The 25,895-nt window shown below is 42.2% G+C and overlaps 1 protein-coding gene across 1 annotated transcript in view; it reads right to left on the bottom strand.

The window, feature by feature from the left end:
* Positions 1–25,895, bottom strand: part of SORCS3 (sortilin related VPS10 domain containing receptor 3) — a 550,161-nt gene that overhangs the window by 46,116 nt on the left and 478,150 nt on the right. Inside the window, exons 15-16 of the mRNA XM_090279550.1 lie at positions 1,383–1,500; positions 291–424 (exon numbers count right to left, since the gene is read on the bottom strand). Of these exons, the coding sequence (XP_090135676.1) occupies positions 291–424; positions 1,383–1,500 (252 nt within the window). The remainder of the gene's footprint in view (positions 1–290; positions 425–1,382; positions 1,501–25,895) is intronic.

The raw sequence follows: 25,895 nt of genomic DNA, 5'->3' as shown, positions 1-25,895 counted from the left end.
CTGCCTGGCTTATTGCACTTAGCATAATTCTCTCCAGTTCCACCCATGCTGTCGAGAAAGGTAGGAGTTCCTTCTTTTTCTCTGCTGCATAGTATTCCATTGTGTAAATGTACCACAGTTTTTTGATCCACACATTTACTGATAAGACACTTAGGCTGTTTCTTCTGGACTAGAAAATGGGGTAGTTGGGCCCACAGGTCAGTAGTTTCTTCCCTAACTCATCTTCATTCCCACCTACCAAAGAGGTAAATGTCTGGTTGAAATTGGCACTGAGAGGCCAAGAGACTCACCACTCAAAGTCCGAGTCGGCACAGACACAGGGTTCTGAGACCACCGTCCCTGAGGAGTCTCGGCTCAGAGCACACTGAGCTCCTGGCTTGCGTTTCTTGAATATTTTCCTTTCTCCCATGACACAAGGTTCCCCCTTAGAAAGAAAGTCCATAGTGAGAGAGGCAAGAACACACAAAGAAGGTGAAGTAAACCAGTCTCTCACTTTGTACCAATCTCCTTCCCAGAAAGCATTTCGGAGGGTCAAGGATAAAAGGGCTGCTCTTTTACTACTGTAACAAAGGAACACTGTGCAAGGCTGGCCTAACACAACCCCTCCCCCCACACCACTCTACTTCCTCCTGTTTCTTCTCCACCTCCACAGGGAATGCAAAGACTCCAGGCAATTGCCCAAATGGCTTCAGCAGGAATTCTAGTGGAAAGGATTCTACTTCTCGCATATTTTTTCATCATCTTCAGTGTAAAACTGAAGTTGATTTGAGGCTCCTCCTCTATGATAAACAAGCATGCCCAAGTCTTTATCCCTAGTCAAGGGCAAAAAGAATAGGAGAAATTGGCACAAATTACAAGGACCCAATGGTTCTGAAGAATACAGAAGCCTATGTTGCGTATCAATAAATAACTGCTATTCATAGAGGCCATCACCTCCACCCCTCACTCTTTCTTAGTGGTCCTGTTCCCCATGCTCTTGGGCTCTTATTCCAGACTAGTCAGAGCAATGCTTTCACCCTCTCCAGGGGAAGGTAATATGATTGAACCATTGGAGGGTCAGCCTCCTAGCTGTTTGGGCTTATTTCTCCATGGACAGGGCTAAAACCCCAGGTTTTCTTTGTCCACACCTCATCCTACACCCACTTCTCAGGGATGTCAATGAGTGGATCAGGATCTCAGGGTGCAAAATGATCCCAAATACCATCTAGCCCCACTGCACCTGGGTGTTTGGGCTTCAACCCTTCCCCCAATTCCACCATTATCCTCCAAGGACCTGCCACCTTCCTCCACCAAATAGGAAGGGTCAGATGTGACCAACAGGACTTTCAGTAGCTCCTCTTTCTAGAAGCTGGCATTCCCCACAAACCCCCTGTGCAGTGTACCTGATTGAGTAGGTGCCAGGTCTGATAGTCTTCCTTGGCGCAGCGCCGGCTGAAGATAGATTTGTAGTCCACTTTCACCAACTGCCATTCAGAGCGGAGGCTGAAGTGGCCAAAAACTCTGTGTTTAGGGAAGGAATGGGAAAGACAAGCAGAGAACACCTCACAGTCAGTCACTAATGCACAAACACTGGGGGGTGGAGGGCTGGGCAGATAGAGGACTGAATTGCAGCCTGGACTTGACCGTTTCTCTCAAAGTATGTTCTTTGAAGGCCGTTGAATAGAAAGTCCACTGTATATGCAACACCAACCAAATGCATGGCATTCACAATAGCTTTAAAAACCAACCCTTTTTTTTTTTAATTGCAAAAGTAATATATATGCTTTACAGGAAAGATTTAAAATATAGAAAAGTATGGAGAAAGAAAAATTCACGCAATAGTCCAAAATCCTCCACCCAGATAGAACTGTTATTTATAATTTGACATACAGCCTTGTATATCCTTAATTCCAAGCAATACTTTATTTACTGATGTCCACTGACAAGGACTCAGTTTCCTTACCTGTAAAGTAAATTGTATCTATGGATGTTAAGGAGGGAGGTGGGTTAGCTAATCAAAAGTATGATCCTGCCAATTCCAAAATTTTGATTGAAAGGAAAGGTGTTTATTTTAAATTCCCATTGCTTAATTCCTATGAATACCACCCTTCTCACCCCTTCTCTGAAAAATCACAGGAGTCTCATAAAAGAAACTCGTATTTATGTATAGTAAAGAAGCACACCATGTGTGAGACTTAGATAATCCATACTGACCTTTTCAAAGCCCAGCAGTTGATAGCCCTATAAATATGAGTAATCAATAGTTTCTATAAAAATAGATTGATCATCCGTACTCCACTCAGGTGGCATGTCTTATAATTACAATGCAAGACATCTATCACAGTGATGTAAAGGGGAGACCAATCATGCCGGGAACTTAAATCAACTGAAGTCTTTCATGGAATTGGATGGCTTCCATTTCATCAAGACTTAATCATGCTCCCAGCCTGGGTTTTCCTCTCCTCAAGTTCAGGTACTCTTAAGAGTGACACCAAGAGACTCTCCTCAAGGGACTTTTCCTTCTGCTATCTGAAACATGAGGATGCTTTGGGAGGGTTAGGAGATGGTTAAGATGGTAAAATAGAGAAAGAAATAGGATTTCTGTGTAGATTATACAACTTAAAATACACCTCAAGAAATGACTTTTAATGTTCTAATGGTTCAACATTAAATAAAAGTTGTTAGAGCTTTGTCTAAAAGATTTAAATAGACTTTGATGGGGGGGGGGCGGGGGCGAGGGGCCCTCCTTTCATAAAACTGCACAGTCTTTGTATGAGTCTTAGCTCAGCAGTGCATAGTGGAAGCCATGTGTCTGAATATTCTGGATCATATGGCTGATATTGTGTGGAGCAGAACAAACTTAATATAAGTATCTTCCCTGGTACTCCCTTTTTCTCCCTGTTTTCTTACATTCTTTCTATGTCTCCTAATCCAGTACATCCATGCCAGGTCTCAACTAAGGTATTTCCACCATTCGTTATAATTAATTTCATTGAGAGGTCATGAGTCAGTCCATTTTAAATCTTTAACAAAACAGTTTACTCGTCAACACTTTCTATTTGTTTGAAGAGAGGAGAGTTAAGTTCAAAGCTCATCAGGAAAAAGAAACAAAAACAGTGGGAGGAGACTTTGAGGAATGTCTCCTCCCTCTCTATTCAGCTTATCTAAATTCTGCTACATTCAAATGCCACCTCCCCTAGTAAGTCTTCCCTGATTGGAGTACTCTGAGTAGCAGGATATAAGTGATGCTAAACCAAGCATTCCACCTACTGCAAATAGTTTACAGTTATTTCATGGATCATAAAATACATCATGTCAGATCAATCCCATCCCTTCCTATGACAGGATTACTAGGCAGAGAGAAGAGGGAAATATGATTTACCTATCAGCCAGACATCTTACATGGTCTGCCAGAGCAGTCTTGAAAAAAAGATGAAAAAATATGAGCCAGGCGCTAGTAAAATTATGTGGTAGAACAGTACCTAATTAAGGCATTAAAATCAGCCACAAGGGAGGATGTGAGTAGTCAGCTGCAAGGTTCTGCTGTCTGCTCTTTCCTGTTCATCATTTTTATTAATGACTTGAAGACATGAAAATAATGGTCATCATTGAAAATCACATTTTCAGATGACACAAAGCTGGAAGAAACAGTCAATATACTTGATGGCAGAATCAGGACCCAAGAAGGATGTGACAGAATGAGAGACAGGTTTAATTTAATAGCACGTGACACAACAGGAAGAGATGTCAGGTCCTCCCCTTGGCAACTACATAAATATTAGATAGAAGAAATGGGGCTTAGTTATACTCAGTTTAAATAATAATAATAATAACAGCTTAAGAATTTTAATATACAATGTGATTAATCCAAGTATACACTTCAGACAGACAAAAATATTTAAGGTGATATCAGAATGCATTAATTAATACAGAAGGATGTATCACTATATTATTTAGAACAAAAGAGGCAATATCATGGTCTACACTAGATCACAAAGAAAAATTGTAGTTAATTTTGGATGTCATCATTCAGTAATGATACAGACTAAGCGTCTCAATGTATAGTACAAGTATAGGTTTTAGTGGTGATAGTGGAGTTTGAATCTTCTGAAATTTTAAGTAAAAATATGCATTTATTGGCATTTGTATTTATCTATGGAGAAATTACATATATTTTATCAGATTTTCAAAGGCATTCAGTTTCCAAAGTTTAAGAACCACTGAAAAAAAATGATCAAGATTATGTACTGAAATGAATAGTGGCTTTCCAATGAAATATGACCTGCAACCTGTGAATGAAAGTTTATTTGGAAAAAGGTCTTTGATTGGTAAGGTAAGGATCCCCAGATGAATTTATTCTGGATTATCAAGGCGAGCCCGAAGTACAGTGTGATCCAATAACCTCTCTCCTGCGTATCTCCCCAAAAAGTTTTTTAATTTATTTGTGAAGCTATATGTACCTGTATGTTCATTGCAGCACTCTTCAGTGTAGCCAAGACATAAAAACAAACAAAGTGCCCCTTAATAGATAATTGAATAGAGAAGATGTGGTCCGTATATACAATAATATACTACTTAACCATAAGAAAAAATGAAATACTGTCATTTGCAACAGCATAGATGGATCTTGAGAATATCATGCTGAGCAAAATAAGTCAGAGGGACAAAAAGTCAAGAATCATATGATTTCACTCATACGTGGGATACAAAACTGAAAGCAATAGATGAACAACAAGACAAACAAACAAAACTCACAGACACAGACAACAGCATGGTGGTTACCAGAGGGAAAGGGGGTGGGGCTGTGGAGGAGGTAGTAAAGGGGAAAGGGGGACAAATAGATGGTGATGAAAGGAGAACTGACTTTGGGTGGTAAATGCACAATGCGATAGATAGGTGATGCATCATAAAACTGTACACTTGAAACCTGTATAACTTTAAAAAATAAAAAATAAAAAGAAGAAAGACGTGCAGAGAGGAGAAGGCCATGTGAAGACAGAGGCGAAGACTGGATTTCTGAGACTACAAGTCAGGGAATACCTGGAGACCCCCGAAATGAAATAACAGTGAACAGTTCTCCCTAGTACACTCACTAGAGGGAGTGTAGCCCTGCTACAAATTTGACCTTGGACTCTGGCCTCCGGAACTGTGAGGGAATACATTTCTGTTCTTTTATCCCACCAACTCGTGGTAATTTCTTGCAGCAGTCACAGGAAACTAATACAGATGGCTGTAGGATTCGAGACCATTTTTCATCTTTCTATCAAAGAAGTGGTATAAAAACTATGGCGAACTTACCTGGGGATGACTTAGGAGGGTCAGGAGAGAGAAGACCAATAAGTGGGCATTCTAGAGAGATCTCTTGAGTATTAAAAAATAACAAAAAACAAAAGTGTGAAAGTTTAAAAAATATAAGAGATCTTTATAATAGAGCTGCCTCTAGGAAAGGAATGCTCAAGCATTGGTGAGCATAGAACTTCAATCTCAGGCTTAACCATCTCCCAGGGCTCTTGTTGCAGAGGATACAAGAGTCATTCAGGTGCATCGCGTAACTGACCCTGAGTTTCCAGGGATGTTCATGTTGTTTCCCCAGGTCTTTGGGATATCTATTTAGGATCTCTGAACACAAAGATAGGTCCCCACTCAGGATGTGTAGGCTAATCCAGATTCTTCTCTTCTGCAGCCTTGGCATGTGCATTTCTTTCATCTATATTTCTTTGGTTTCTGTTCCAGATTCTCTTAGACTGTATGTTCCAGTCTTTCTGCAGACTGTCGTCGTCGGCAGCCGTCCGTCTCGAGAGACGATGGCGTAGCTTCTTGAGAGTCTATCTGCACCACCGAGAATGGCTGTGCAGTCCGATTCGGGAGTGACAATCCCTGCCGCACTTGGTACAGGTGAAGGCAGATGGCTGTTGTTGCTGCTGTAGACGCTGCTTCCGCCTCGATCTTTTCTGGACCGCCTCCTCGTTGCGCGCAGCCTCCGCGCGTGACGTACCTTGCCTGACCACGAGCCTCCAGGCTAAGCGGTCGTCTGCTTGAACTTCCCATGTGTTGAGATTGATGGAGCATTGTGTCATGTCCTTTTTGCAGATGTCTTTGAACCGCAGTTTTGGGCGCCCTGTCATCCTCTTGCCTTCTGCTAGCTCGCCGTAGAGGAGGTCTTTGGGGATACGGCCTGCATCCATTCTTTTGACATGGCCGAGCCACCTGAGGCGTCTCTCGCTAAGAACTGCATGCAAACTGCTCATATTGGCTCGCTTCAGCACCTCGGTGTTGGGAACCTTATCCTGCCAGGCGACATGCAGGACGCGTCGCAGGCACCTCATGTGGAAGCTGTTGAGTTTCCTTTCGTGCCTTGCGTAGGTGGTCCACGTCTCGCTGCCATAGAGGAGAGTGCTGAGTACGCAGGCTTGGTAGATGCGCAGTCTGGTTTTCTCAGTGAGGCTGGAATTGCTCCACGCTCGCCGGTTCAGTCTGGCCATAACTGTGGCTGCCCTGGCGATTCTCCGGTTGACCTCCAAGTCGACTGACAGAGAGCTCGAGATGGTGGACCCGAGGTAAGTGAAGTCGTTGACAACCTCCAGGGTGTATCCGTCGATGGTGATGCATGGGGGAGTCCCCGTGCCTTGAGCCATAACATTCGTCTTCGTCAGGCTGATGGCTAGTCCGAACTCCTTGCATGCGTGGGAAAGGCAAGTGACTAGCTGCTGGAGTCCCTCTTCGGAGTGTGATGTCAAGGCTGCGTCGTTGGCGAAGAGCATCTCACGGATGAGCACCTCTTTGACTTTGGTCTTGGCTCGTAGACGGGCCAGGTTGTAGAGCTTGCCATCGGATCTGGTGTGAACGAAGACACCCTCGCTGCAGTCCTTAAAGGCGTATTGGAGGAGCATGGAGAAGAAGATTCCGAACAGCGTAGGCGCGAGGACGCAGCCCTGCTTTACTCCGCTGCTGACTGGGAAGGCCTCAGAGGTTGCGCCGTTGTAGGACACCGTGCTGTGCATGTTGTCGTGAAAGGACATGACCACAGCAAGCAGATGTGGTGGACAGCCAATCTTCCGTAGCAAGCTGAAGAGTCCGCTTCAACTGACCAGATCAAACGCCTTCGTGAGGTCAATAAAGGCGAGGTAGAGTGGTTTATGCTGCTCGTGACACTTCTCCTGCAGCTGGCGTAGGGAGAAGATCATGTCCACTGTTGATCGGCCAGCTCTGAAGCCACACTGGGACTCTGGGTAGACGCGGGAAGCAAGGGTCTGCAGGCGGGCAAGAGCGACCCGGGCGAATACTTTGCCGACGACGCTGAGGAGAGAGATGCCCCGGTAGTTGTTGCAGTCGCTGCGGTCTCCTTTGTTCTTGTACATGGTGATAATGTTGGCGTCTCTCATATCCTGGGGGATGTAACCCTCCTTCCAGCAGAGACAGAGTAGATGGTGGAGCGGCTGTAGCAGGACTGGTTTCCCGCTCTTTAGGATTTCTGGAGGGATTCCGTCGCTTCCTGGTGCTTTCCCGCAAGCGAGGCGGTCGATGGCTTTGCCGAGCTCTGCCGCAGTAGGTGGGGTGTCTAGCTCCTCCATGACTGGTAGGTCTGGGATGGCTTTAAGAGCAGTGTCTGTTACGGTGTTCTTCGTTGCATACAGCTCAAGGTAGTGCTCGGTCCACCGCCGCATTTGCTGTTCCTGGTCAGTGATGACCTCACCTGTCTTGGACTTAAGGGGGGCGATCTTGGAGGGGATTGGGCCTGTTGCCTTCTTGATACCCTCATACATTCCTCGTGCGTTGCCTATATCGGCGGCTTCCTGAATGCTTCTGCACAGGTTTAGCCAATAGGTGTTGGCACAGTGGCGGGCGGTCTTCTGGACTTTGTTCCTGGCAGCCCGTAGAGCTTGAAGTGTACTGGGAGTGGGCGTGACCTTGTAAGCCAGTAGGGCCTTCCTCTTAGCCTCGATCACGGGTTCCATTTCTTCCCAGTGAGCCTCGTACCAGTCAGCGTTCTTCCGCTCTTTCTTCCCGTAAGCAATAATGGCGGAGTTGTATATGGCGTCGCGGAGACGTGGCCAATTGGATTCGATAATGTCGTCTGCCGCCACTCCCTCGCCGAGTGCATCTTCCATCTTGTTGATGAATTGCTGGGTCTTAACTGGGTTGCTGGCACAACTGGTGTTGATGCGTGGGCGACCCTTCATCTTGGAGTGGTGCAACCTCTTCGGCATTATGCGCACCTTGCTTACCACGAGGGCATGGTCCGTGTCGCAGTCTGCACTGTGGTAGCTGCAGGTGAGGAGGGTGCTGCCAATATCCGTTCTTCTGGTGATGACGAGGTCAAGCTGGTGCCAATGGCGGGAGCGGGGGTGCCTCCATGACACCTGGTGGATCTCTTTGCACTTGAAGAATGTGTTTGTCACACACAGGCCGTGGTGACACAAAAGCTCAAGCAGTCGCTGACCATTCTCATTGATCTTTCCTCTCCCAAAGTTTCCAAGGCAGGTGGGCCAGGCCATGTGGTCGGCTCCTACTCTTGCGTTGAAGTCTCCAAGGAGATAGAGAGCGTTACTTCTGGGAATCTTGGATAACGCTTCGTCCAGTGCATGGTAGAACTGTTCTTTCTCTTCGGTGGTGGCGCAGAGGGTTGGGGCATACGCGCTAAGAATGCTGACTGGGCCGAAAGTTGTTGACAATCGGAGGGTAAGTAATCTCTCTGTGCCTCCTGTGGGTGGCTCTATGGAGTTAACAAGCGTGTTCTTCACAGCGAACCCAACACCGTGCTGTCTTGGTTGGTCCGGAGACTTCCCTTGCCAGTAGAAGGTGTAGTTGGTTTCTCTGATAGTTCCGTTGTCGGCCAACCGGGTCTCCTGTAGAGCCGCAATGTCGATGTTTAGTCGTGCCAGTTCCCTATCGATGACAGCGGTTTTCCTGGCACCCTTGATCCACGGAAGGTCTGCAGTAAGTCCGGGGCACATGGTCCTGATGTTCCAGCTAGCGAGGCGAAGAGCCGGAGGCTTCTTTCTTGTTGTTTGCTTGGAATTAACTGGTGCGGGTGTTTTGTGGCCCACTTTTCGAGAGGCGCCTCTCTGATCCCCACGCACCCAGTGGGGCAGGCGAGCCATGGCGAGACGGTAGCTGTCCAGTGAGGTGCGATGACCTCTCCCACCGTCAGAGGAGACCCCTGGCGCTTGTTTCCTTCGCCAATCGGATGAGCTTATAACCGGTATCTGTCTCCTCCCGTGTTGAGTCGACATCTTGCGATGACGCTGGAGTGTCCTCTCCAGTGAAGCTGAAGCTACAGAGCCTGGGCAGGGTGATATGGAGGGTCTGCTGTTGCCCATGCAGCAGACCCCCCCTCTCTTCGCAGCTGAAGGGTCCAAGGGAAAGACAAAGTCAATACAGCTTGGCTTCAGGTGCGCCGCAGGAGTTGCCGGTGTTGACTACAATGTCAAACCGCCTTAGGGACTCCGGCTCCGGATTTTCTGTCGGGGTTTACTCCCTTAGCCTTTCCCCTGAAGAGGTATGCCGCAAGGCAGCAGAGGATTTTTGGAGTCAGAGTTTTCCTTCTCTGATTTTAGAGATGTCCTTCCTCTTTCCTCCTCTACAGTCTTGAGGGCAGCATTTACAGGCTAAAATAGAAAACTGGCAGTGTAACCTTCTAAGCAGATACTACCAATACCCTGCTTGGGTATACTCACCCAACAATAAACATCTCTTAAATGTCCTCCAAGTGCCATGCCTCGAATTAGTAAATGGCAGTGCAATGGCAGCCAAACATTTGGATCAGTTTCACTAAGTAAACCACCAACACAAGTAGGTTTTTAAAACAATAGAATAGTGTCTCATTTTATTAAAAATAATAACTATTTTTAAGCAACTTACCAGCAACACTGAATAAAAACCTGGCTGTGTTTCCCACTGTTTCAACTGCTCCTCAGCTGGCTTTAACACAGCAGTATCCTGACTGGTGGCCTGAGTTAAGACTTGAAGAACAACAGTGCTGGCACTATTGAGATCCATGGAAACCAATTGGCTCAGTCCGAATAGCCCGGCTCTCCAGCTTCCACTGTCCAACACGAAGTGGCGTCGGTTGGTCCCGCGCCCCACGCTTGCAAGTCCACGCGCCGCCGCCCACTGATGCCAAAAGCGGCTTCTAGGAACGCGCCATGTTCTGAATCGCAGCTCTAAACGATGCGGACGCTAGAATATCGCGTCACAGACATCCACAGCAATAAAAAAGATCAAAATACTGATACACAAAACAACACAAATGAATCTCAAAAAGCATTACGCTAAGTGAAAGAAGCAAAGCATAAAAGTCTACATGAAGTTCTAGAAAATGCAAAATTATAGAGACAGAAAGTAGATCACTGGTTGCCTTGGGCTATGGGGCTAGAGGAAAGGATGATACAACAAGACACAGGATAATTTTTAGGGAGATGGAAATGCTTTAATCTTGATTCAATAGTAGTTATGCTACCGAAAAGCAATTTGGGGTCCTGCTGCCTGCCGCCACCCTCTAGGCAAAATTCCAGAAGCAAAGGTTTGGTGATAAAGAAAGTCTATCCAGTCACAGCTTCAATTACTTAAGCCTATCAATTAAGGCTAAACTCTAACACCTGGGCCCTGCTATCATTTCCCCCTGTTTTAATCACCTTATTTCTATAGGGCTTGTTACAAACTAAAACAGCATAAAATACAAAAACTACACAACTTTGGAAGAATGACAGGCTTCTGCCTCATAGCCTGTTCCCTCTAGAACACCCAAAGAATAAACCAGAGACCCTCTGCCAGGCCAGCCCAATCCTTTAGAAAAATAGGAAGCCCCACACTTTGTTCTTCCACAGAGACACGAACTTAACAATATACTGTCTAGAAACGCTTTAAGAGAACTCCAGAAACCAGTTAAAAAGTCATAATATCCCAGGAAAGTGCAAAGCCAAAACCAGCTACATTAAAATGGTTAAAAAAATTATTTCACCCATGAGAGCCCCTCCCCTAAGCCAGCACAGAAACAACCTTAAAGAAATGAAGACCTAATAATTATGAGACAAAAATAAAAACGACCATCTTAAATAAGTTCAATGAACTTCGAGAGAAAACAGACAACTAAGGAAAATCAGGAAAATGATGCATGAACAAAATGAAAATATCTTAAAAAACAGAACTTCAGGAATTGAAGAATATAATAATTCAATTAAAATATTCACTAGGAGGACTTCTGGCCAAGATGGAGGCATAGACAGACATGCGGCGTCTCCCTCCACAACTAAGAAGGAATACAATTACCTCAAAACTAGAAACAACCATAAGTTCCAGAAAATCAAAGTGCATGGAAGTCCAGCAAACAAAGATATAACCTGCAACCAGGACCACCCTATTCAGCTGCACGTTTACATACTACATAAAACACTTTTAACTTTGAAATAACTGTAGGCTGAGAAAAGGGAATCAAAGTTGCAAAGACACGACCTGAGTTCTGCACGTCCCCTCACAGCGTCCTTACGTGTTCTTGCCTCTGCAGACTGTATACTGATACAATAATATTTTCACTTAGGAGTGTCCTAGTTTTCTCTCCCATGTGGCTTCTTACCTATGCCAGATGCAAAATTTTAGATACCTAGTGTTAGTTAGGACTGTGAGCTTTGCTTATTTTCTCATTGGACTCCAACTAAGATCAGTGAAGTAAAAATCCTTAGCAACTTTCAAACATTAATATACTCCTCTTATCTCCATCCATTATCCATTCTGGGAAGAAAAAAACTTACGTGGGACCTCTGCTGTGGGGCATAAGTGACCCTGACATGATGTCTATCTTTCGTATAGATCTGGCTTCCTTAGCTCTGCTCAATACTGTTTCCATGCATTGCTCTTCTGATCACAGCTCATGGAAGATGGGGAAAAAAAGACAGAAACACAGCAAACTATGAAGGAGAAAAAATAAGGACTAATTTAAGTTCAAGCATTTCTCATTCCTTTCCATAACCACCCTTGGAAGAGAAGTTGAAAATCATGATGGGATCTGTGGAAGTGAGCATCAGCAGGGAAATGAGGGATGAGCGTCGTCAGAAACCACGTCCATCATTTTGGGGTGATAAACATTGACAAGGTCCACTTAGTTCTGGGTCAGGAAAAGAGAATGTGTGGATATTTTCTAATTAGTAATTAAAAATAAATTTTCCATATAAAAGTTTCTCATCTTATGTAAATATTCCTCTAAAATTAGTAAGCTTATCACCAATCAAGAAGGCGCAGCGTACTCTTCCCATCTGTGGTATCTTTTGGGGGGAAAAGTGGTTCATACTTCAGCTGAATATGAAAACTCAAGAAATGGGCAGAGCAGAGAAACCAAAGATAAGAAACATCTCTAACAGGATAAGGTGGCTTCCAAATCGGTGTTATCTCTTTCAGAAAGTCTTCTGTGACTGTTCCAGCGACACTGAGTTCTATTTCTTCAGAAGCTCAAATGGTCCTATTATCTCTAGACCACAGGTTCCCCACTGTCTGCGTGAGAATCACCTAGAAGGTTTGTGAAACACGGGTTGTCCCACCCCTAGACTTTCTGAATAGTATCTATTAGGTGACTGGTTATTCCCAATGCTAAGTTCCCAGGTGATGCTGATATTGCTAGTGCCAGCATCACCCTTTGAGAAACACAGCTCTGGACTACTTACTGATAATTTCCTAATTTCTTTGTATCATTGGTCAGATTTTTGTTTTCAACCAATTAGAAAGCTCCTAAGTCTGAGAAGGCTTCTTGTATTCCATAGAGCCTTTCAACAGTTGTTGCCTGACAAAAAACTGGCTGATTGATTACTGAGTGTCAATGGAACAAGGCAATTTCTAGCACGGCCAAATCTATTGTCATCCACAGTCTGATTTCCTTGCAGTTACCAAGAAAGACTGTTTTGAACACCTGCTTCCAAAATGCAATCCTGGTCTCCCTCCTGAACTCAAAGGAGACAGGTGGGCAAAAGTAGGTTCACAGTTGTGAGTCCACAAAACATTTTACTCTTGTAGTATTATTTATTCATTTAATATTGTATTATTTAGTTGTATTTTGTAACCCTACTTTTGCCCACCTCTGTATTTTTACCAACAGAATCAAAACTAGATCATGAGAGATAATGCATGTGAAAATCTTGGAAATCTCAATGGACAACAAATGTTAATTACCGTCACCATCATTTCTATTACTGAACCCCCAGGGACTCAACCCAAGGCCCTGCTCAACTACAGTTTTCAATAAGTTTGGTTCAAAATGCTTTTTCAAGGTGCATACCTCAAATGCAGGGTTTTCTTTGGGGTGTGTGTGTGTGTGTGTGTGTGTGTGTGTGTGTGTGTGTGTGTGTGTGTGACATCTACAGAATCTTAAAGATAGTAGATACCTCATACATAAATACAGATGACTGTCATAAACAGGTAGCCTACCCCCTTTAGTTCCCCTGAAGAAGTTGTTCCCTATCACGGGACAAAATTAATGAATTCTCTAAGCCATTTCTCACTATATGGATTTTTAGGGGGAAAAATCAATTAAAATTTATTACTTCTGGTTTTCTTTTTCTTTTAACCTCGTCACCTGGATTTTTTTCATGAGAGTTTTTGACTGTTCTGAAGATTTACCTTCTTGGGGTCTATAAACCTTAGAGACCATATCTACCTATCCATTTATCTATCTATTTAAATATCTATCTATCTTTCAACTCCTCTGGTCCTAGTGTGACTCTAGTCATGGAGTATCATCCTTTGCTCTTGTGCTGTTGTTTAACTTTTAACATACATGTGGGCTGGGCATGATAGCAAGAGTATTAGGTAAGGAATAGGAGATTTTTTTTTCTTTTCCGAGTCCTAATCTGCCACTAAATTAGCTAGCTGACCTTGAGCAAAACACTTTATCTTTCAAGCTTGCCTCTAGAAGATGACTTTTAATCATTGATTTATATATACTCAAAGGATGGGATGCAGAAATAGTCTAGATGAAATGTGGTCATTTCAAGACAATTTCCAAGAGTTTATTTTCTTTCTATCCCTATGTCTACCTCCAGGTGTACAAGCTATCTATCTCCTGGTGACCCCACACACAAAGGATTTATCTGGAGTCATTTATCTTTGTCTCCACTGGAACTTCTTTCATATAACAGATGCTCAATAAATAGGTCTGGGTTGATTAATGGATAGAATTAATCTTTCAAACCATTCACTTCTTCCAAAATTGGGGTAATAGCTTCATCTGCCCTTATTTCTGGGCCAAAGAACATGGCTGAGTTGTGTGTCCTTTGGGGTTTAGAAGGACAAAAATGATCTCAGGTGGAAAATAGCAGCAGCTTCACTGTCCCTACTTATACTGGACTGTGCTAGAATTTCCACAAGTGACAATTGTGAGTTGCTGGGACTCTAAATAACATACCTTCTCTAATCCACCATCCAGACCTGAGTAAGCCTTGTGGGGAGGGCAGTGATTAATTTGAGGGAGGGAGCTAAGTTCATAAAAATAAAATACTTCATTAGAATTCCATACAAATGGAGGGTTACCTATTCATTAACTAAATTATTTCAATGGTGATCATGGTATATAATTGCTATAATTTAGGTGGAAACAATGCCACACTAAATGTAATTAGAGGAGTAAGCTCTATAAAGATGTTTCTGTCTTTATCAGAGCAATTCTGGGTCAGCTGATTCTCTCCTGCTTAGTAACCTGGATCTTTTTTTCCACCTCTAATTACACCAACTTTTATACATAGTTATCAAAGCTGAGAGAAGTTTCAAGGAGAGAATGGTTGACTGCAATCCTTCAGAGAGGAAAAAGAGAGATTTCATTACTAGGAAGCCACTAGAAATGCATGAAAAGAAAGATCAAACAATGACAGATAAGGAGGACTTCTCTTCAGACAGATTTTTGTAGGAATATTTGATGGAACTCAACTAGGATAATGTCGTATTGTCATGGACTTGCCTCAAGACCTCTCCCTTTCCCTTATGGTTCTCCATGACTTCAGCACCTGCATTTTGAGCTTTTCTAACCACCAGCTTTCCCATCTTTACCTTTCTTAAGAAAATCCTAAAAATCAGGATAAAGCCAAAGCAGACTCTATCAGCTCCTTCCTGACTTTCCTCTTTTTGTTATTGACTGAACTGAATTCTCAGTCGTCAGCAGACACTCAGTCCTCATCTTAGCCCTCTTTATTAACCTCCGTTCTGATATTCAATTATTTTCCTTACACATCTGCAAAATCTCACATTCACCAGCTCCATTCGAGTTTTATTCCCATGGCTTGATAACAGTAATGACTATGACTGATAACATTATTATCATGTGCCAGGGGCTCTGCTAAATGTTGCACAGCTATTATTATCCTGACTCCCCCACAGAATGCACTGAGGATCAGAGGTACAGTAATTTCAGGTGAAGGTATTGAGGCTCCAGGACCATGTTCAAGATACTGGTTGAGCTGGGATTCAAGTTGGCATTCATCTGAAACCAAAGCTCTTATTGGCTGTACTTCCTTGCACTGAAGACTATAATCCATGCTCTCAATGTCTCTTGCCTCCTGACTAATTTCACTTGTTTAGACAAAATAGCCTTCTTCATTAGACTTCCACCACCTCCTTCCAGACAGTTGTCTTGAAGTATTATTCCACTGAGACTATATGCCTGCACAGAAACTGATGATAGAACATAGCCCACATTTCTAGAACTAGCATTACATCCCCGATCTGAACCTCACATTCCCTTCCAAACGTTTTTCCTTCTTCCCTCTTTGTTCTAGCCAAACTTCTCTATTTCTCTTACTACAAATGCCTACTCTACATAAACACTTGCACACATGTGTGTGTGCACACACAGATGTTAATTATAGCTGTGGAACATTTAGTAGATTCTCTAGTACACATGTGCACACATACACATTCCTGATTCAGACCTTGTTTTGGACATGCTATTCACTAGAAACATCCTCCTTTATTCTCTGCCTGCCCCAATCTCATCTCAAGTCCCTAGGTAAATACCATCTCCTCTTAGAAAGAATGCTCAGGTATTCCAAGTCTAAGTGATCTCTTCCTTTTCTAAACATTTAATGTTCTGTATAAAGAGGTGGTTATCTTCTTCCGCAGAGGCAGAGCCCTTTCCTTAGTTTCACTAGTGCTTTGCTTCAGTACCACCATATTCTCCTTGTCTTCCTCTCACTTCTCTAAGTGTACTTCTTCCCTTCCTCTTCTTCTTCCCATCTCTGACTGTCCTAACTTAAGCCTTCTTCTATGACCCTACACTTGACCTTGGCAATCCTATTCATTTCTGCACCTTCAACTTTCATGTAGAAAACTCCCAAGGTACCTACTCTTATCCTTGAACTAATTCTCACAAAACCTAGTCATGAATATCATGCTAAGAACTTTAATTTTTATTCAAGAGTCTCCTTCACTGGCACCCACCTACTTTTGTAGTATCATCTCTTGCCATGCCCATTGTTACTAGTACTCAAAAAGAATTCCAAATGTTTCACTAAAAGAGGCATGATTACCTAGTGTCTGCTTTTCCTCTTTTTTGGAGGCCTCTCCCCACATCTTACCTTGTTCAGTACCTACCCATTCTGTAAATTTCAAGTCAAATATAAGCAGTAATTTGTGGCACATACAAGAGAGGGAGTAGATGGAAGGAAAATCTTTCCAAGTCTAAATATTTCATTGTGATGATTTTGATTTCTTCTTTAAGAAACAAAACTATGATGTTTTCTCTTTATGTTCCTTATCATCACTTTATTTAAAATTTTTGATCTAATTACACTACCCAGAGAAAACATGATCTCAGTGATATCAGCTCTTTGAAATTACTCCAAAGTTTGCATATGGCCCAGCAGAAAATCAATTAAAAAATATATATATATATATACATATACACTGAATGCTTGCTTAAAAACTATGTGTTCTCTATTTCTTGAGAGGAGATCTTTTAAATAAAGCGTGCTGATAGTATTATTCATATCTACATACATATTAACTTTTTGACTGCTTGGTCTATTAGTTTTTATATGAAGGTTATTAGACTATTTTTCTAAGATATTGCAAATCTTCCATTTCTCCTTGTATTTTTTGTAGGTTACTGTGTTGTATAACCACAACACTATAGATTTTGAGATTGTTCTATACTCTTGATTTATTCTTTTTACCTTCAACTTAAATGCTAACTTCTCTATTATGCCCTCCATTATTTTTCTCCCTCCTCAATTTTTTTCTTCTGAAGAAGGAAAAAATACCACTTTCCTCTGAATTTTGGGAGCATTTTTTCTGTAATTGGGTATTACCTTACCACTTCCATACAGTATCAAAATTCATAGAATATGTACATGTGTCTTACCCTCCTTGTGAGACTTTAAGCTCTTAGAAGTTTGCAACTTACATATGCTGTACCTTATATGTCATAAGTGCTTGTCATATATTGATTTTCTGAAAGCCAATGGAATGAGGTGGCCAAGAACAAAGGTGTTGGCATCAGACAAGAGACATTTGATCCCCAATCCTAGATCTATGGAAAGTTCTTCACATATACTAATTAGACTGCAGTTTCATCACGTGCTAGATGAAAATAATACCTAATAGAATGCTCAAGTTTCAATGTGTTGTATAGCTATAAGATGTAGTATAAATTAAATAATGAATAATTTAAGATTATTATTTTTATATAATAGTATTATAGTTACCTATAATAATTTATGTCTTCTGTTGGCAGATAGAATGACTTACGTTTTTATAGTTCCATGAGCTCTATCTACTATAAGACCTTTAAAACAGTAAATTCTCTAGTAAAATTCAATCAAATAACAATAATAATTAGAAATACCAATATTAGTAAGAATTTATTGAACACTTATAGTATGCTAACTACTTTGCATAGATTATCTCATTTCAGTTATCATTCCCATTTAATGGATGAGGAAACTGAATTTCAAAGAAGTTAAATAATTCATCTAATAAAGTTACACAGCAAGTAGGTGCTGCAGCCAGGAGTCTAACTTAGGCAATTGCTGCTAATGTTATAACACAGTATTCAACATTGTGCTTTTAGCAGGACACATATCCCTTTTTAAGGGTATGACTCATTAGCAATCATTTGACTGTGCATTTTGGTACTTTGGTACTCTGCAGGGACTTCTTAGCTCTAGCTCAAAAGGCACAAAAGTCAGAAACATCATGATATATATAAAACTAAAAACACAGTTGGAGGAAAGAAGAAAAGAGAAGTCTGTAGAGACTTATCTAGAAAGCTCAATTTATGGGCTTCTTTGTCTTAGTCTATAGGATCTAATTTATGGGAAATTACATACTTGAACCTGAACTATGACAATATTATTGACTTAGTCACTAATTGGGAGTCCCTGGGACATGAAAAGAATAATAGAATTATGAAGTCTTGGTGCTGAAAGGGTCCTTATGGATTATTAACCTTTGGCCTAAACCTGCTGCCTGGGGAAACCAAGGCTTGGGTATGGCAGTGGCCTGCTCAAGAACACAAAGAGCAAGAACCCGACTCTCTTGAAATCCAACTCCTCCTCCCACGTGGGAAAGGTTTGCAGCCTGCAGGCTGAATCATGGTACACCATAAATGACAGTAGTGTCATGAACAATTGCTGGAGAAATGAGGAGTAGAGAAATGATCACATCTGGAGCAACAGTTAACCGAGGAAAGCTTCAACCAAAACCCATTTCCAACAATTTGTGGGCTTTTCTCCCAGGCTCCTATATCTGAAGGGTGCTCTGGGTTTTCCAAACTCTAGCCTGTCTTTCTGGAACTACAGAGGCGAGATACCAGTTTTTGTGAGAGAGAGAATTTTCTTGGATGTGTCATTCCTCTGAAGAGTCTTTCTTCCTCAGTCTATTGGATTGAATTGAGTTATCAGAATGACACAGACAATAATGTATCCTGGTCCCTGAAAAAATGATCCTGCTTCTCTCCAGGGACAGCTTAGATGTCCTCATTGTACCCATATACACTATAGTGAAGGAGTCTAAATTGGGCTTCACTGGTGGCCAGCAGGCTGAAAGGCAAGCAGAGACCTTCAGTTCATAAATGGGGGAGAACCCCTGTGTGTGTCAGAGCAGAAGAAAAATTCTCCCATTGGTCCAGGTGTTGTCTCCACATTGACATATAGATAAATGTGCCCTAAATCCAGCGCTTTGCAATGACCCAGGCTGGCTATACGCAACCTCCTTCATTGACACACTGGATTTATTTCTCATTTCTCTAAGTAAACAGTTAAATCTGCTATGGATTCTGGTGAGTCACACACCATCTTTTCAGCCACCTCTGTGCAGGACTCATTATTAGCCCTTGCTAGGAAACAGCAAATCCCAACTCAATCCTTTGACCCAGCCCTTTCATGGGCTAGATGTCATTAATGTCATTAATTTGAGAGCAAATTGTTAGAAACCTGGAAAACAGTTCTCAAATTTCTGCATATTTATGATGAAGTCATTCCACAAAAGGTCACAGGCAACCTGGCTATAATTAAATCTTTCATTAATTTTTAAAATACACAATAATTTATAAATGCAGCATAAATTAACCCAGATGACCTTGAAGAAATTATTTAGAGCACTGCTTCATCAGAAGCCAATATCTAGCAATTTTCTGGATTTTTATTCTATGGGTGAGACTTGCCTATTTCCCATTCTTGACTTTGATTGAGTTCTAGTAGCCTGTTTATTTGCTTTGATTTAGTATTAATTTGCTCAGAGCATTAGGTAGCACTGCAAGGGATGATGGGTAGTGAAGACTCTCCTTTCCTTTCCTTTCGTTTAGGTCACAACCTCAAAGGTAGAGTAAGTGTGACCCACACAGTCACCCACTTAAATGCATCCCCTCTATTTTATTATCTGGGATATACTATTTTTCATGTGTACATTTTGATAAATTATTTCCCTTTACTAATTATAAAAAGAATGTATTTTCATTATACAATTTTTGAAAATTATAAAAATCAATAGTTGAGAAAATTGAACATACACAGCCCCATGTAGGTAGCTACCTTTAAGATTCTGTGATATTCCCTTCCATTCATTGAAAGTACTGTTCTTTCTCAGACAAGGAGATAAGCAATAATGTGAAGCCGCAACCAGGGTTAGAATCTTCGGAACTTAGGGAAACTCTGAGGTTTATCTTCTCTCTCTCCCTCTCTTTTCTTTGTTCTTTTTTGTTTTACTTCTCCCCTCTCCTCTCTCCTCCTCCTTCTTCCCCCACCCCCCAGTCCTCTCTCTCTACAGCCACTACCATTAAAAACTCAGAATTAGATTGCGGAATAGATTTCATGAACACTAGAACTAAAATAAACCTCCTACAACACCGATTTTCCCTCTGTAAGGTGTAGAAGAGGCTTTATAATATAAACGTCCCATCAGCAGAGATCTTGTTTACGTCCTAGCCCAGCTCCTAGAACACTCAGGATAGTACCTTCCTTGTAGTGAACACTCAGCTCCTGTTGTTGAATAAAGATATAATAAATGTTCTTAATAGGAGGAACTTGATACATATGGACCCCTGAGTTCTTTTAAAAATATTCCTATAAAAGTCTAGTTCTCTCTGAAAGGTCTAGGCTTCCCACGCCTCCTCTTACCTCCTGCTTCCATAAGCCCTCTTTTCTGCTTCCATGGAGGAAGCTGCTGAGGACCGATTTTAAATCAAAACAGAAAAAGTTGTGATCTGGGAAGGTCAGCCATCAGTGGCTGGCAATTGTAGGTCTCCAGAAATTCAGGCCACATCCCTGGCTACTGGGGTGCGTCCACGCCACCTGACTGTTTTCCCATTAGGGTGTAGATTGGATTAGCGGGAAAGGAGGTCAGCAGCTGCAGGAGCATCGCACTGAGCAAAAGTGAGACATGCACAAGACCTTAATGGAAACAGGCAGGGCATCAACAGCAAGGAATCCTGCAAGCGGAGCCCGTGTTAAGTTACACAATACAGTGATTGGCCAGATGGTGTAAAAAGGCAGGAAATGAAAGGCTTGAAAGTAAATACTGGGAGGGGAAGAAGGAGGGGAGAAGATTCAGAAACTGAAAGGCATTGGCACTGAAGAGGCAAAAGAAAGAACGTTGGCTTTTAAAAATTAAAGAAATCATTTTATGTCTAAACAACTTTGATTCTTAAAACTTAATAAGCTCCGTGAATGGGTTTAAAACCTCAAAGCCCATAACCATGGGTTAGAAGCTATGGTCTGTGAACCTGTGAAAAGTGAGTTGGGAATTGGGTGATGAAGGACAGCCTAAGAGACAGAAATAAGAGGGTGAAAATGGGTGTTTGAGATGGCATTTAAGAGAGGTGGAAATTAATTAAAAAAGCAGTAAGAGAGGAGCCACGGGAGGGACACCTGGTTTTCCTACGTCATTAACTTTCTCAGTCTCCTACTTTATGTCAAATCTTGAAGAGCTAAATATATCAGGAAAAAGCATAAAACTCATGTCTTTCTCTTAAATAGTCCGCAGCCCAGTGCAATGGCATTATTCATTCACCATATGTCTGCTGGGCACTTGTTACGCACAAGCCTCCACATTCAGTGCTGTGAGGGATGATGAATAAGACAGTTGCACTTCATGAATCTTACAGACTAAAAAAGACCTCGCATTCTAACTGCAAAGATGACTGATACGTAACATAATTAGGAAACTCCAAAATAAAGGCAACAATGCCAATTCATCATGACCCAGCAATTCCACTTGTAGGTATGTCACTCAAAGAACTTATATGCCTGGAGGTTCTTGTGCAAAGAGAAGACAGTTTTGCTTATAGTAATGCAAAGCCAGAAACAACAAAATGTGCATCAATGGGAGAATAGAGAAATAAATTGTGCATGTTCATATCATGATAGAATTCCATGTAGCACTGAAAGTGTCTGGACCAGACGGATATACACCAAGATGGAGAATATTAAGTGACAGACACATGTTGGGGAACAATAGCATGTAGATACATCGACATTTTTAAAACACTTAAAGCAATATTATCTATATTTTTATGAATAATTAAATATGTACTAAATGTATCAACACATGTACTAGAAGAAGATATATCAAATCTACAGTAGCCATTGATCTGTGTAGGGTATAAGAATAAAAGATCTGAAAATGGGCAGTCCCGAGAAGACCAACTCTACCTGGGATGGCCAGCATATCTCTTTTTAAAATCTAAACCCAAAGTGACAATATGTTAATATTTATTAATTCCAGCTAGTTGATACACAGGTGTTTGTGACACTATTCTTTGCACTTAATTGTATTTTTAAAACTTTCAAAAAAGGACTGTGAGAAATATAATATAGCTATGAAAGTGTGGGTGCAGAATTTACATTAAGAATCACAAATTCAAAATCTTACAGGAGACAGGAGGGCACCTGAAATTCACAAAGAGTGAACTGAAGCAATGGGAGCAGATGCATGTACTTCAAGTGAGAGATGGGGCAAGAACCCACATGCCCAGACGGCAGGGTGCTGCTACCGTGAACTTCTAGCAAACTGTCGGACTATGGGCATTTGGGCTCGATGTTGCCAGATGCTTCTAACTTTACAAAATTTGGCTCCATTCCAAAGAAGTGCAAACCAAAATATAAATACCTGTGAGCGAAACCCTAAAGCTTAAAATAGGAATTCAATGAAAGAAAATGAGGAAGAGAGGGAGGGATTATGGAGGGCATCCTGAAAGAGGTGAGGCTTGTCTATGGGTTCCGGATCAGAAATGAGAACACTTTTAAGCCATTTCAAATGATTTGCTTTCTGGTACTTCATAAGACAGTGTTACTAGAGAAGCAGTTACTGGGTAGGGGAAGTTTGTATAAAAACTGTCAAAAATTTCAGTGATATTTGTAACACATCCACAATGGATTAAGCTCCATGTACACTCTTGTTCGGGATCTGCAAATTACAGCCCAGTGGGCAAACCTGGCTGTTCCCTGTTTTGGATGTCCTAAAAGCTAACAACAGTTTTCACAGTTTAAATGAGGGGTGTATGGCGGTGGGGGGGGAAGCAAATGAAGAACAGTATTTTATGACACGTGGAAACTGTGAAATTCAAATTTCAGTGTCCATAACTTGATGCCCATTCATTACATATGGTCTCTAGCAGCTTTCACACAACATCACAAGAGCCAAGCAGGGGCAACAAACACCGTGGCGAGAAAATGCTTGCTGATCACTGCTCTTTGTCCAAAGTTCTTCTCTGCACATGGCCAATTTCTTAAGCAGTTAGACTATGGTGACTACAAATATCTCTAATGTCCCTCAATGGAGGTTACTAAACTTAATTCTCACAGCCAGGTGAGGAAACCTGAACTCAGAGGGAGGGTAAGTAAAGCATGGAAGGTCACGTGCATGGTTGAGAGGCACACAGAGTACCGTCCCCTGGAACATCGACCTTCAAGACCTACGCTCTAAGCCAGTCCCCGCAGAGCAATCCATCGGTCAAAATAAGCCTCTTTTTTTTTTTTTTCCCTCCAGGTTACTGCCAGCCTCCCGTACATCCCAGTGGCATCCCTAAACCCCTATGCAGGCACACACTGGGCTTTTGTGTTCTTTAGCACAAAGGATAACGGGGCTCCGAGTGGATGACAACCTGAAGGATGTGAATCCAGCAGCCAGCCTGAGAGGCAATGACTTGGGAGTTCCACTGGATTTGCTGATTACTTGAGTCACTTACTCTGGGCAAAGTCGAGTCAGGCTATTCCAGCAACCAACAAAGAATTGAAAAACAGATCAATGGAAGCTGCACTGGTTCATTTCCAATGACTTTATCAGTTGCAGTTCCTGGAGGCTAAGCAATGCGTTTGAGCTTAGGGCTGGGGCTCCATGTTATGCTAAGGCTGTGTTTAAGAGCATGTTCCCAGCTAAGCACGTGGTCACTGTTTCTTAAGTGGAGAGAAAGTCTTCGCTGTTTTTTTCTTCCTTCCTTTAAACCTATGCAGCTTTGGGGTTTGCATGATTTCCTATGCAAAATGTCCTCTTGTTCCCTTCAGTTTGGCTATTAGTTCTGCTGGTGGGACAATGGATCAGAGAAATAAACCAGTTAGAACTGGATTTATGCAGGGGTCTACAACTGGCCTTAGACAGTTTGCTGAAAGCATCCCTCTGCAGAACAGGCAGGGCGCTATAGCTCCCCATTTGCTCACATTGTTCCCCCACCTGGAATGCCCCTCTCCGCTTCGTCCCTACGGAGCCATGAAGTCTCTGTAGCTACTCTGTCTTCAGTCCACTCTAAAATATCCAATAGCAACTCTACTCCGGCCCATCCCTTACTATTTCACTGTCCTCTAGTTCTTTCACATGTTTGTGACACTTTTCCAGACACTGATTTGTATGGGCTTGCTGTTACGGTGGACACTCATCCGCACTTAGTGAGGAACTAACAGCCTGCCGTCTCCCCATGCACTGTAGTCCTTGACTGAAGAAACCTTGGAGGATTCTAAGTACTTTTCCTCCAATTTCAAGTCTGAGGCTGAGGTTTGAAATTCACATCCCTTGTTTCCATTTTGCCTGTTACAGAGCATGTGAGCTGAACATTTAACTCCTCTGAGCCTTGGTGTCCTCATCTGCCCAAGGCTGAGGGTCTGACCTACTTGGCAGGGTTGTTGAGAGATTTCTGTGAAATCAGGTTTAAGAAAGTGCTCAAGAAGATAACAATACCCAACACTAAGGCAAGTGTTCAGCAGACACGAGTTGGCTGCTGCTCACTCCTGGGAAGAAGTGTCTGCTTTCTTCCAGGAAAGCTGTGCCTCTCCCTTTGGGGAATTTTTTTTTTTTTTTTCCTGGGAGGCTGCTATATTCTCCCTGGCCTCTGTAAAAGATCAGCTAAATCACAGCCAATTTGGTCAAAAACTTCATATCACGAAAGAAATTCAAATGTAGCTTTGAGCATGCTGGAAAACTGTGTTTTTTCATCTGATTCCACATCTGTGCCAAGCAAAACAGAGCTCTCCTTCAAGTGCTAATCTGGGGGCAACCCTTTCAAGGAATAGTGGACCAAGGAAGCCCAGGGTTCTGGCAGCCACAGGCATCTCATCAACTGGAGAGCCACTGCCTAAGATGGGAATAGGCTCTCCGGCTTGTCAATCAGCCAGCCTTTTCCTCCGCCTTCAGTAATAAGAATGGTCATGTTTCACTGTGAATTAGGCTAGACTAGACGGTTCCTGTCAAGGTTACCAGGAAGATGTTGAAATAATAACATTTGAAAAGAAAGCAGAAAAAGGAGCAGTAAAAGTAAGCAAACCTCATGCCTGCAAGCTCGGAACTGTTTCTCCCACACAGATGACCCTGCAGAGCTAGCATTTGAAGATTTCATACTCATCAGCTGTGGCCTTCGGGAGAAGTAGATGCTGCAGGAAATCAGAAATCATTCCCAGGAGGGTCCTCATTCTCTAGCTGCCCTTTGTGCCCACTGGGCATTCCAGCTCCTGCTTTATCATGCCATATACACATCTCTGTGCACAGACACAGACTGCTCTGATTGCTGCCCAGCCTCTGTAACTACTGGATTCTGATCAAAGCATGTCAGAATCTGTAGAATCTATAATCAAGGCCCTAAAATGCTACAGTCATGGGCCCGAGAAGTCATGACAATCAAAACACTGTTAAGGTTATTAGGGTTCATACATGGCCTATTTAATTCATTCACTTATTCATTCACTTATTCATTCAATACATATATACTGTTAAATCCTCAGTGCTAGCACAAAACTGATAAACATATGGCACTCAAAGAATAAGATACACAAAGATCCTTACTCATGGGAAATTAAAGTTATGTGCATGCGTGTGTCCATGCATACACATATGTCTGTATTAAGGGTTGGTGAAGGTGGACGGGGATGATACTAAACAAATGATGCCAGCTTTAGTAATATTCGTTGTCTAAAATGTTGTCAAGGGAAAAATACATAGGGCTAGAATAGCATATAGCATGGGGA

Source organism: Furipterus horrens, unplaced genomic scaffold, assembly GCF_987537825.1.
Source record: "Furipterus horrens unplaced genomic scaffold, mFurHor1.1.pri manual_scaffold_5, whole genome shotgun sequence".
In the NCBI taxonomy this organism is placed as follows: Eukaryota; Metazoa; Chordata; class Mammalia; order Chiroptera; family Furipteridae; genus Furipterus; species Furipterus horrens.
This window is presented reverse-complemented; position numbering and strand designations above follow the sequence as displayed.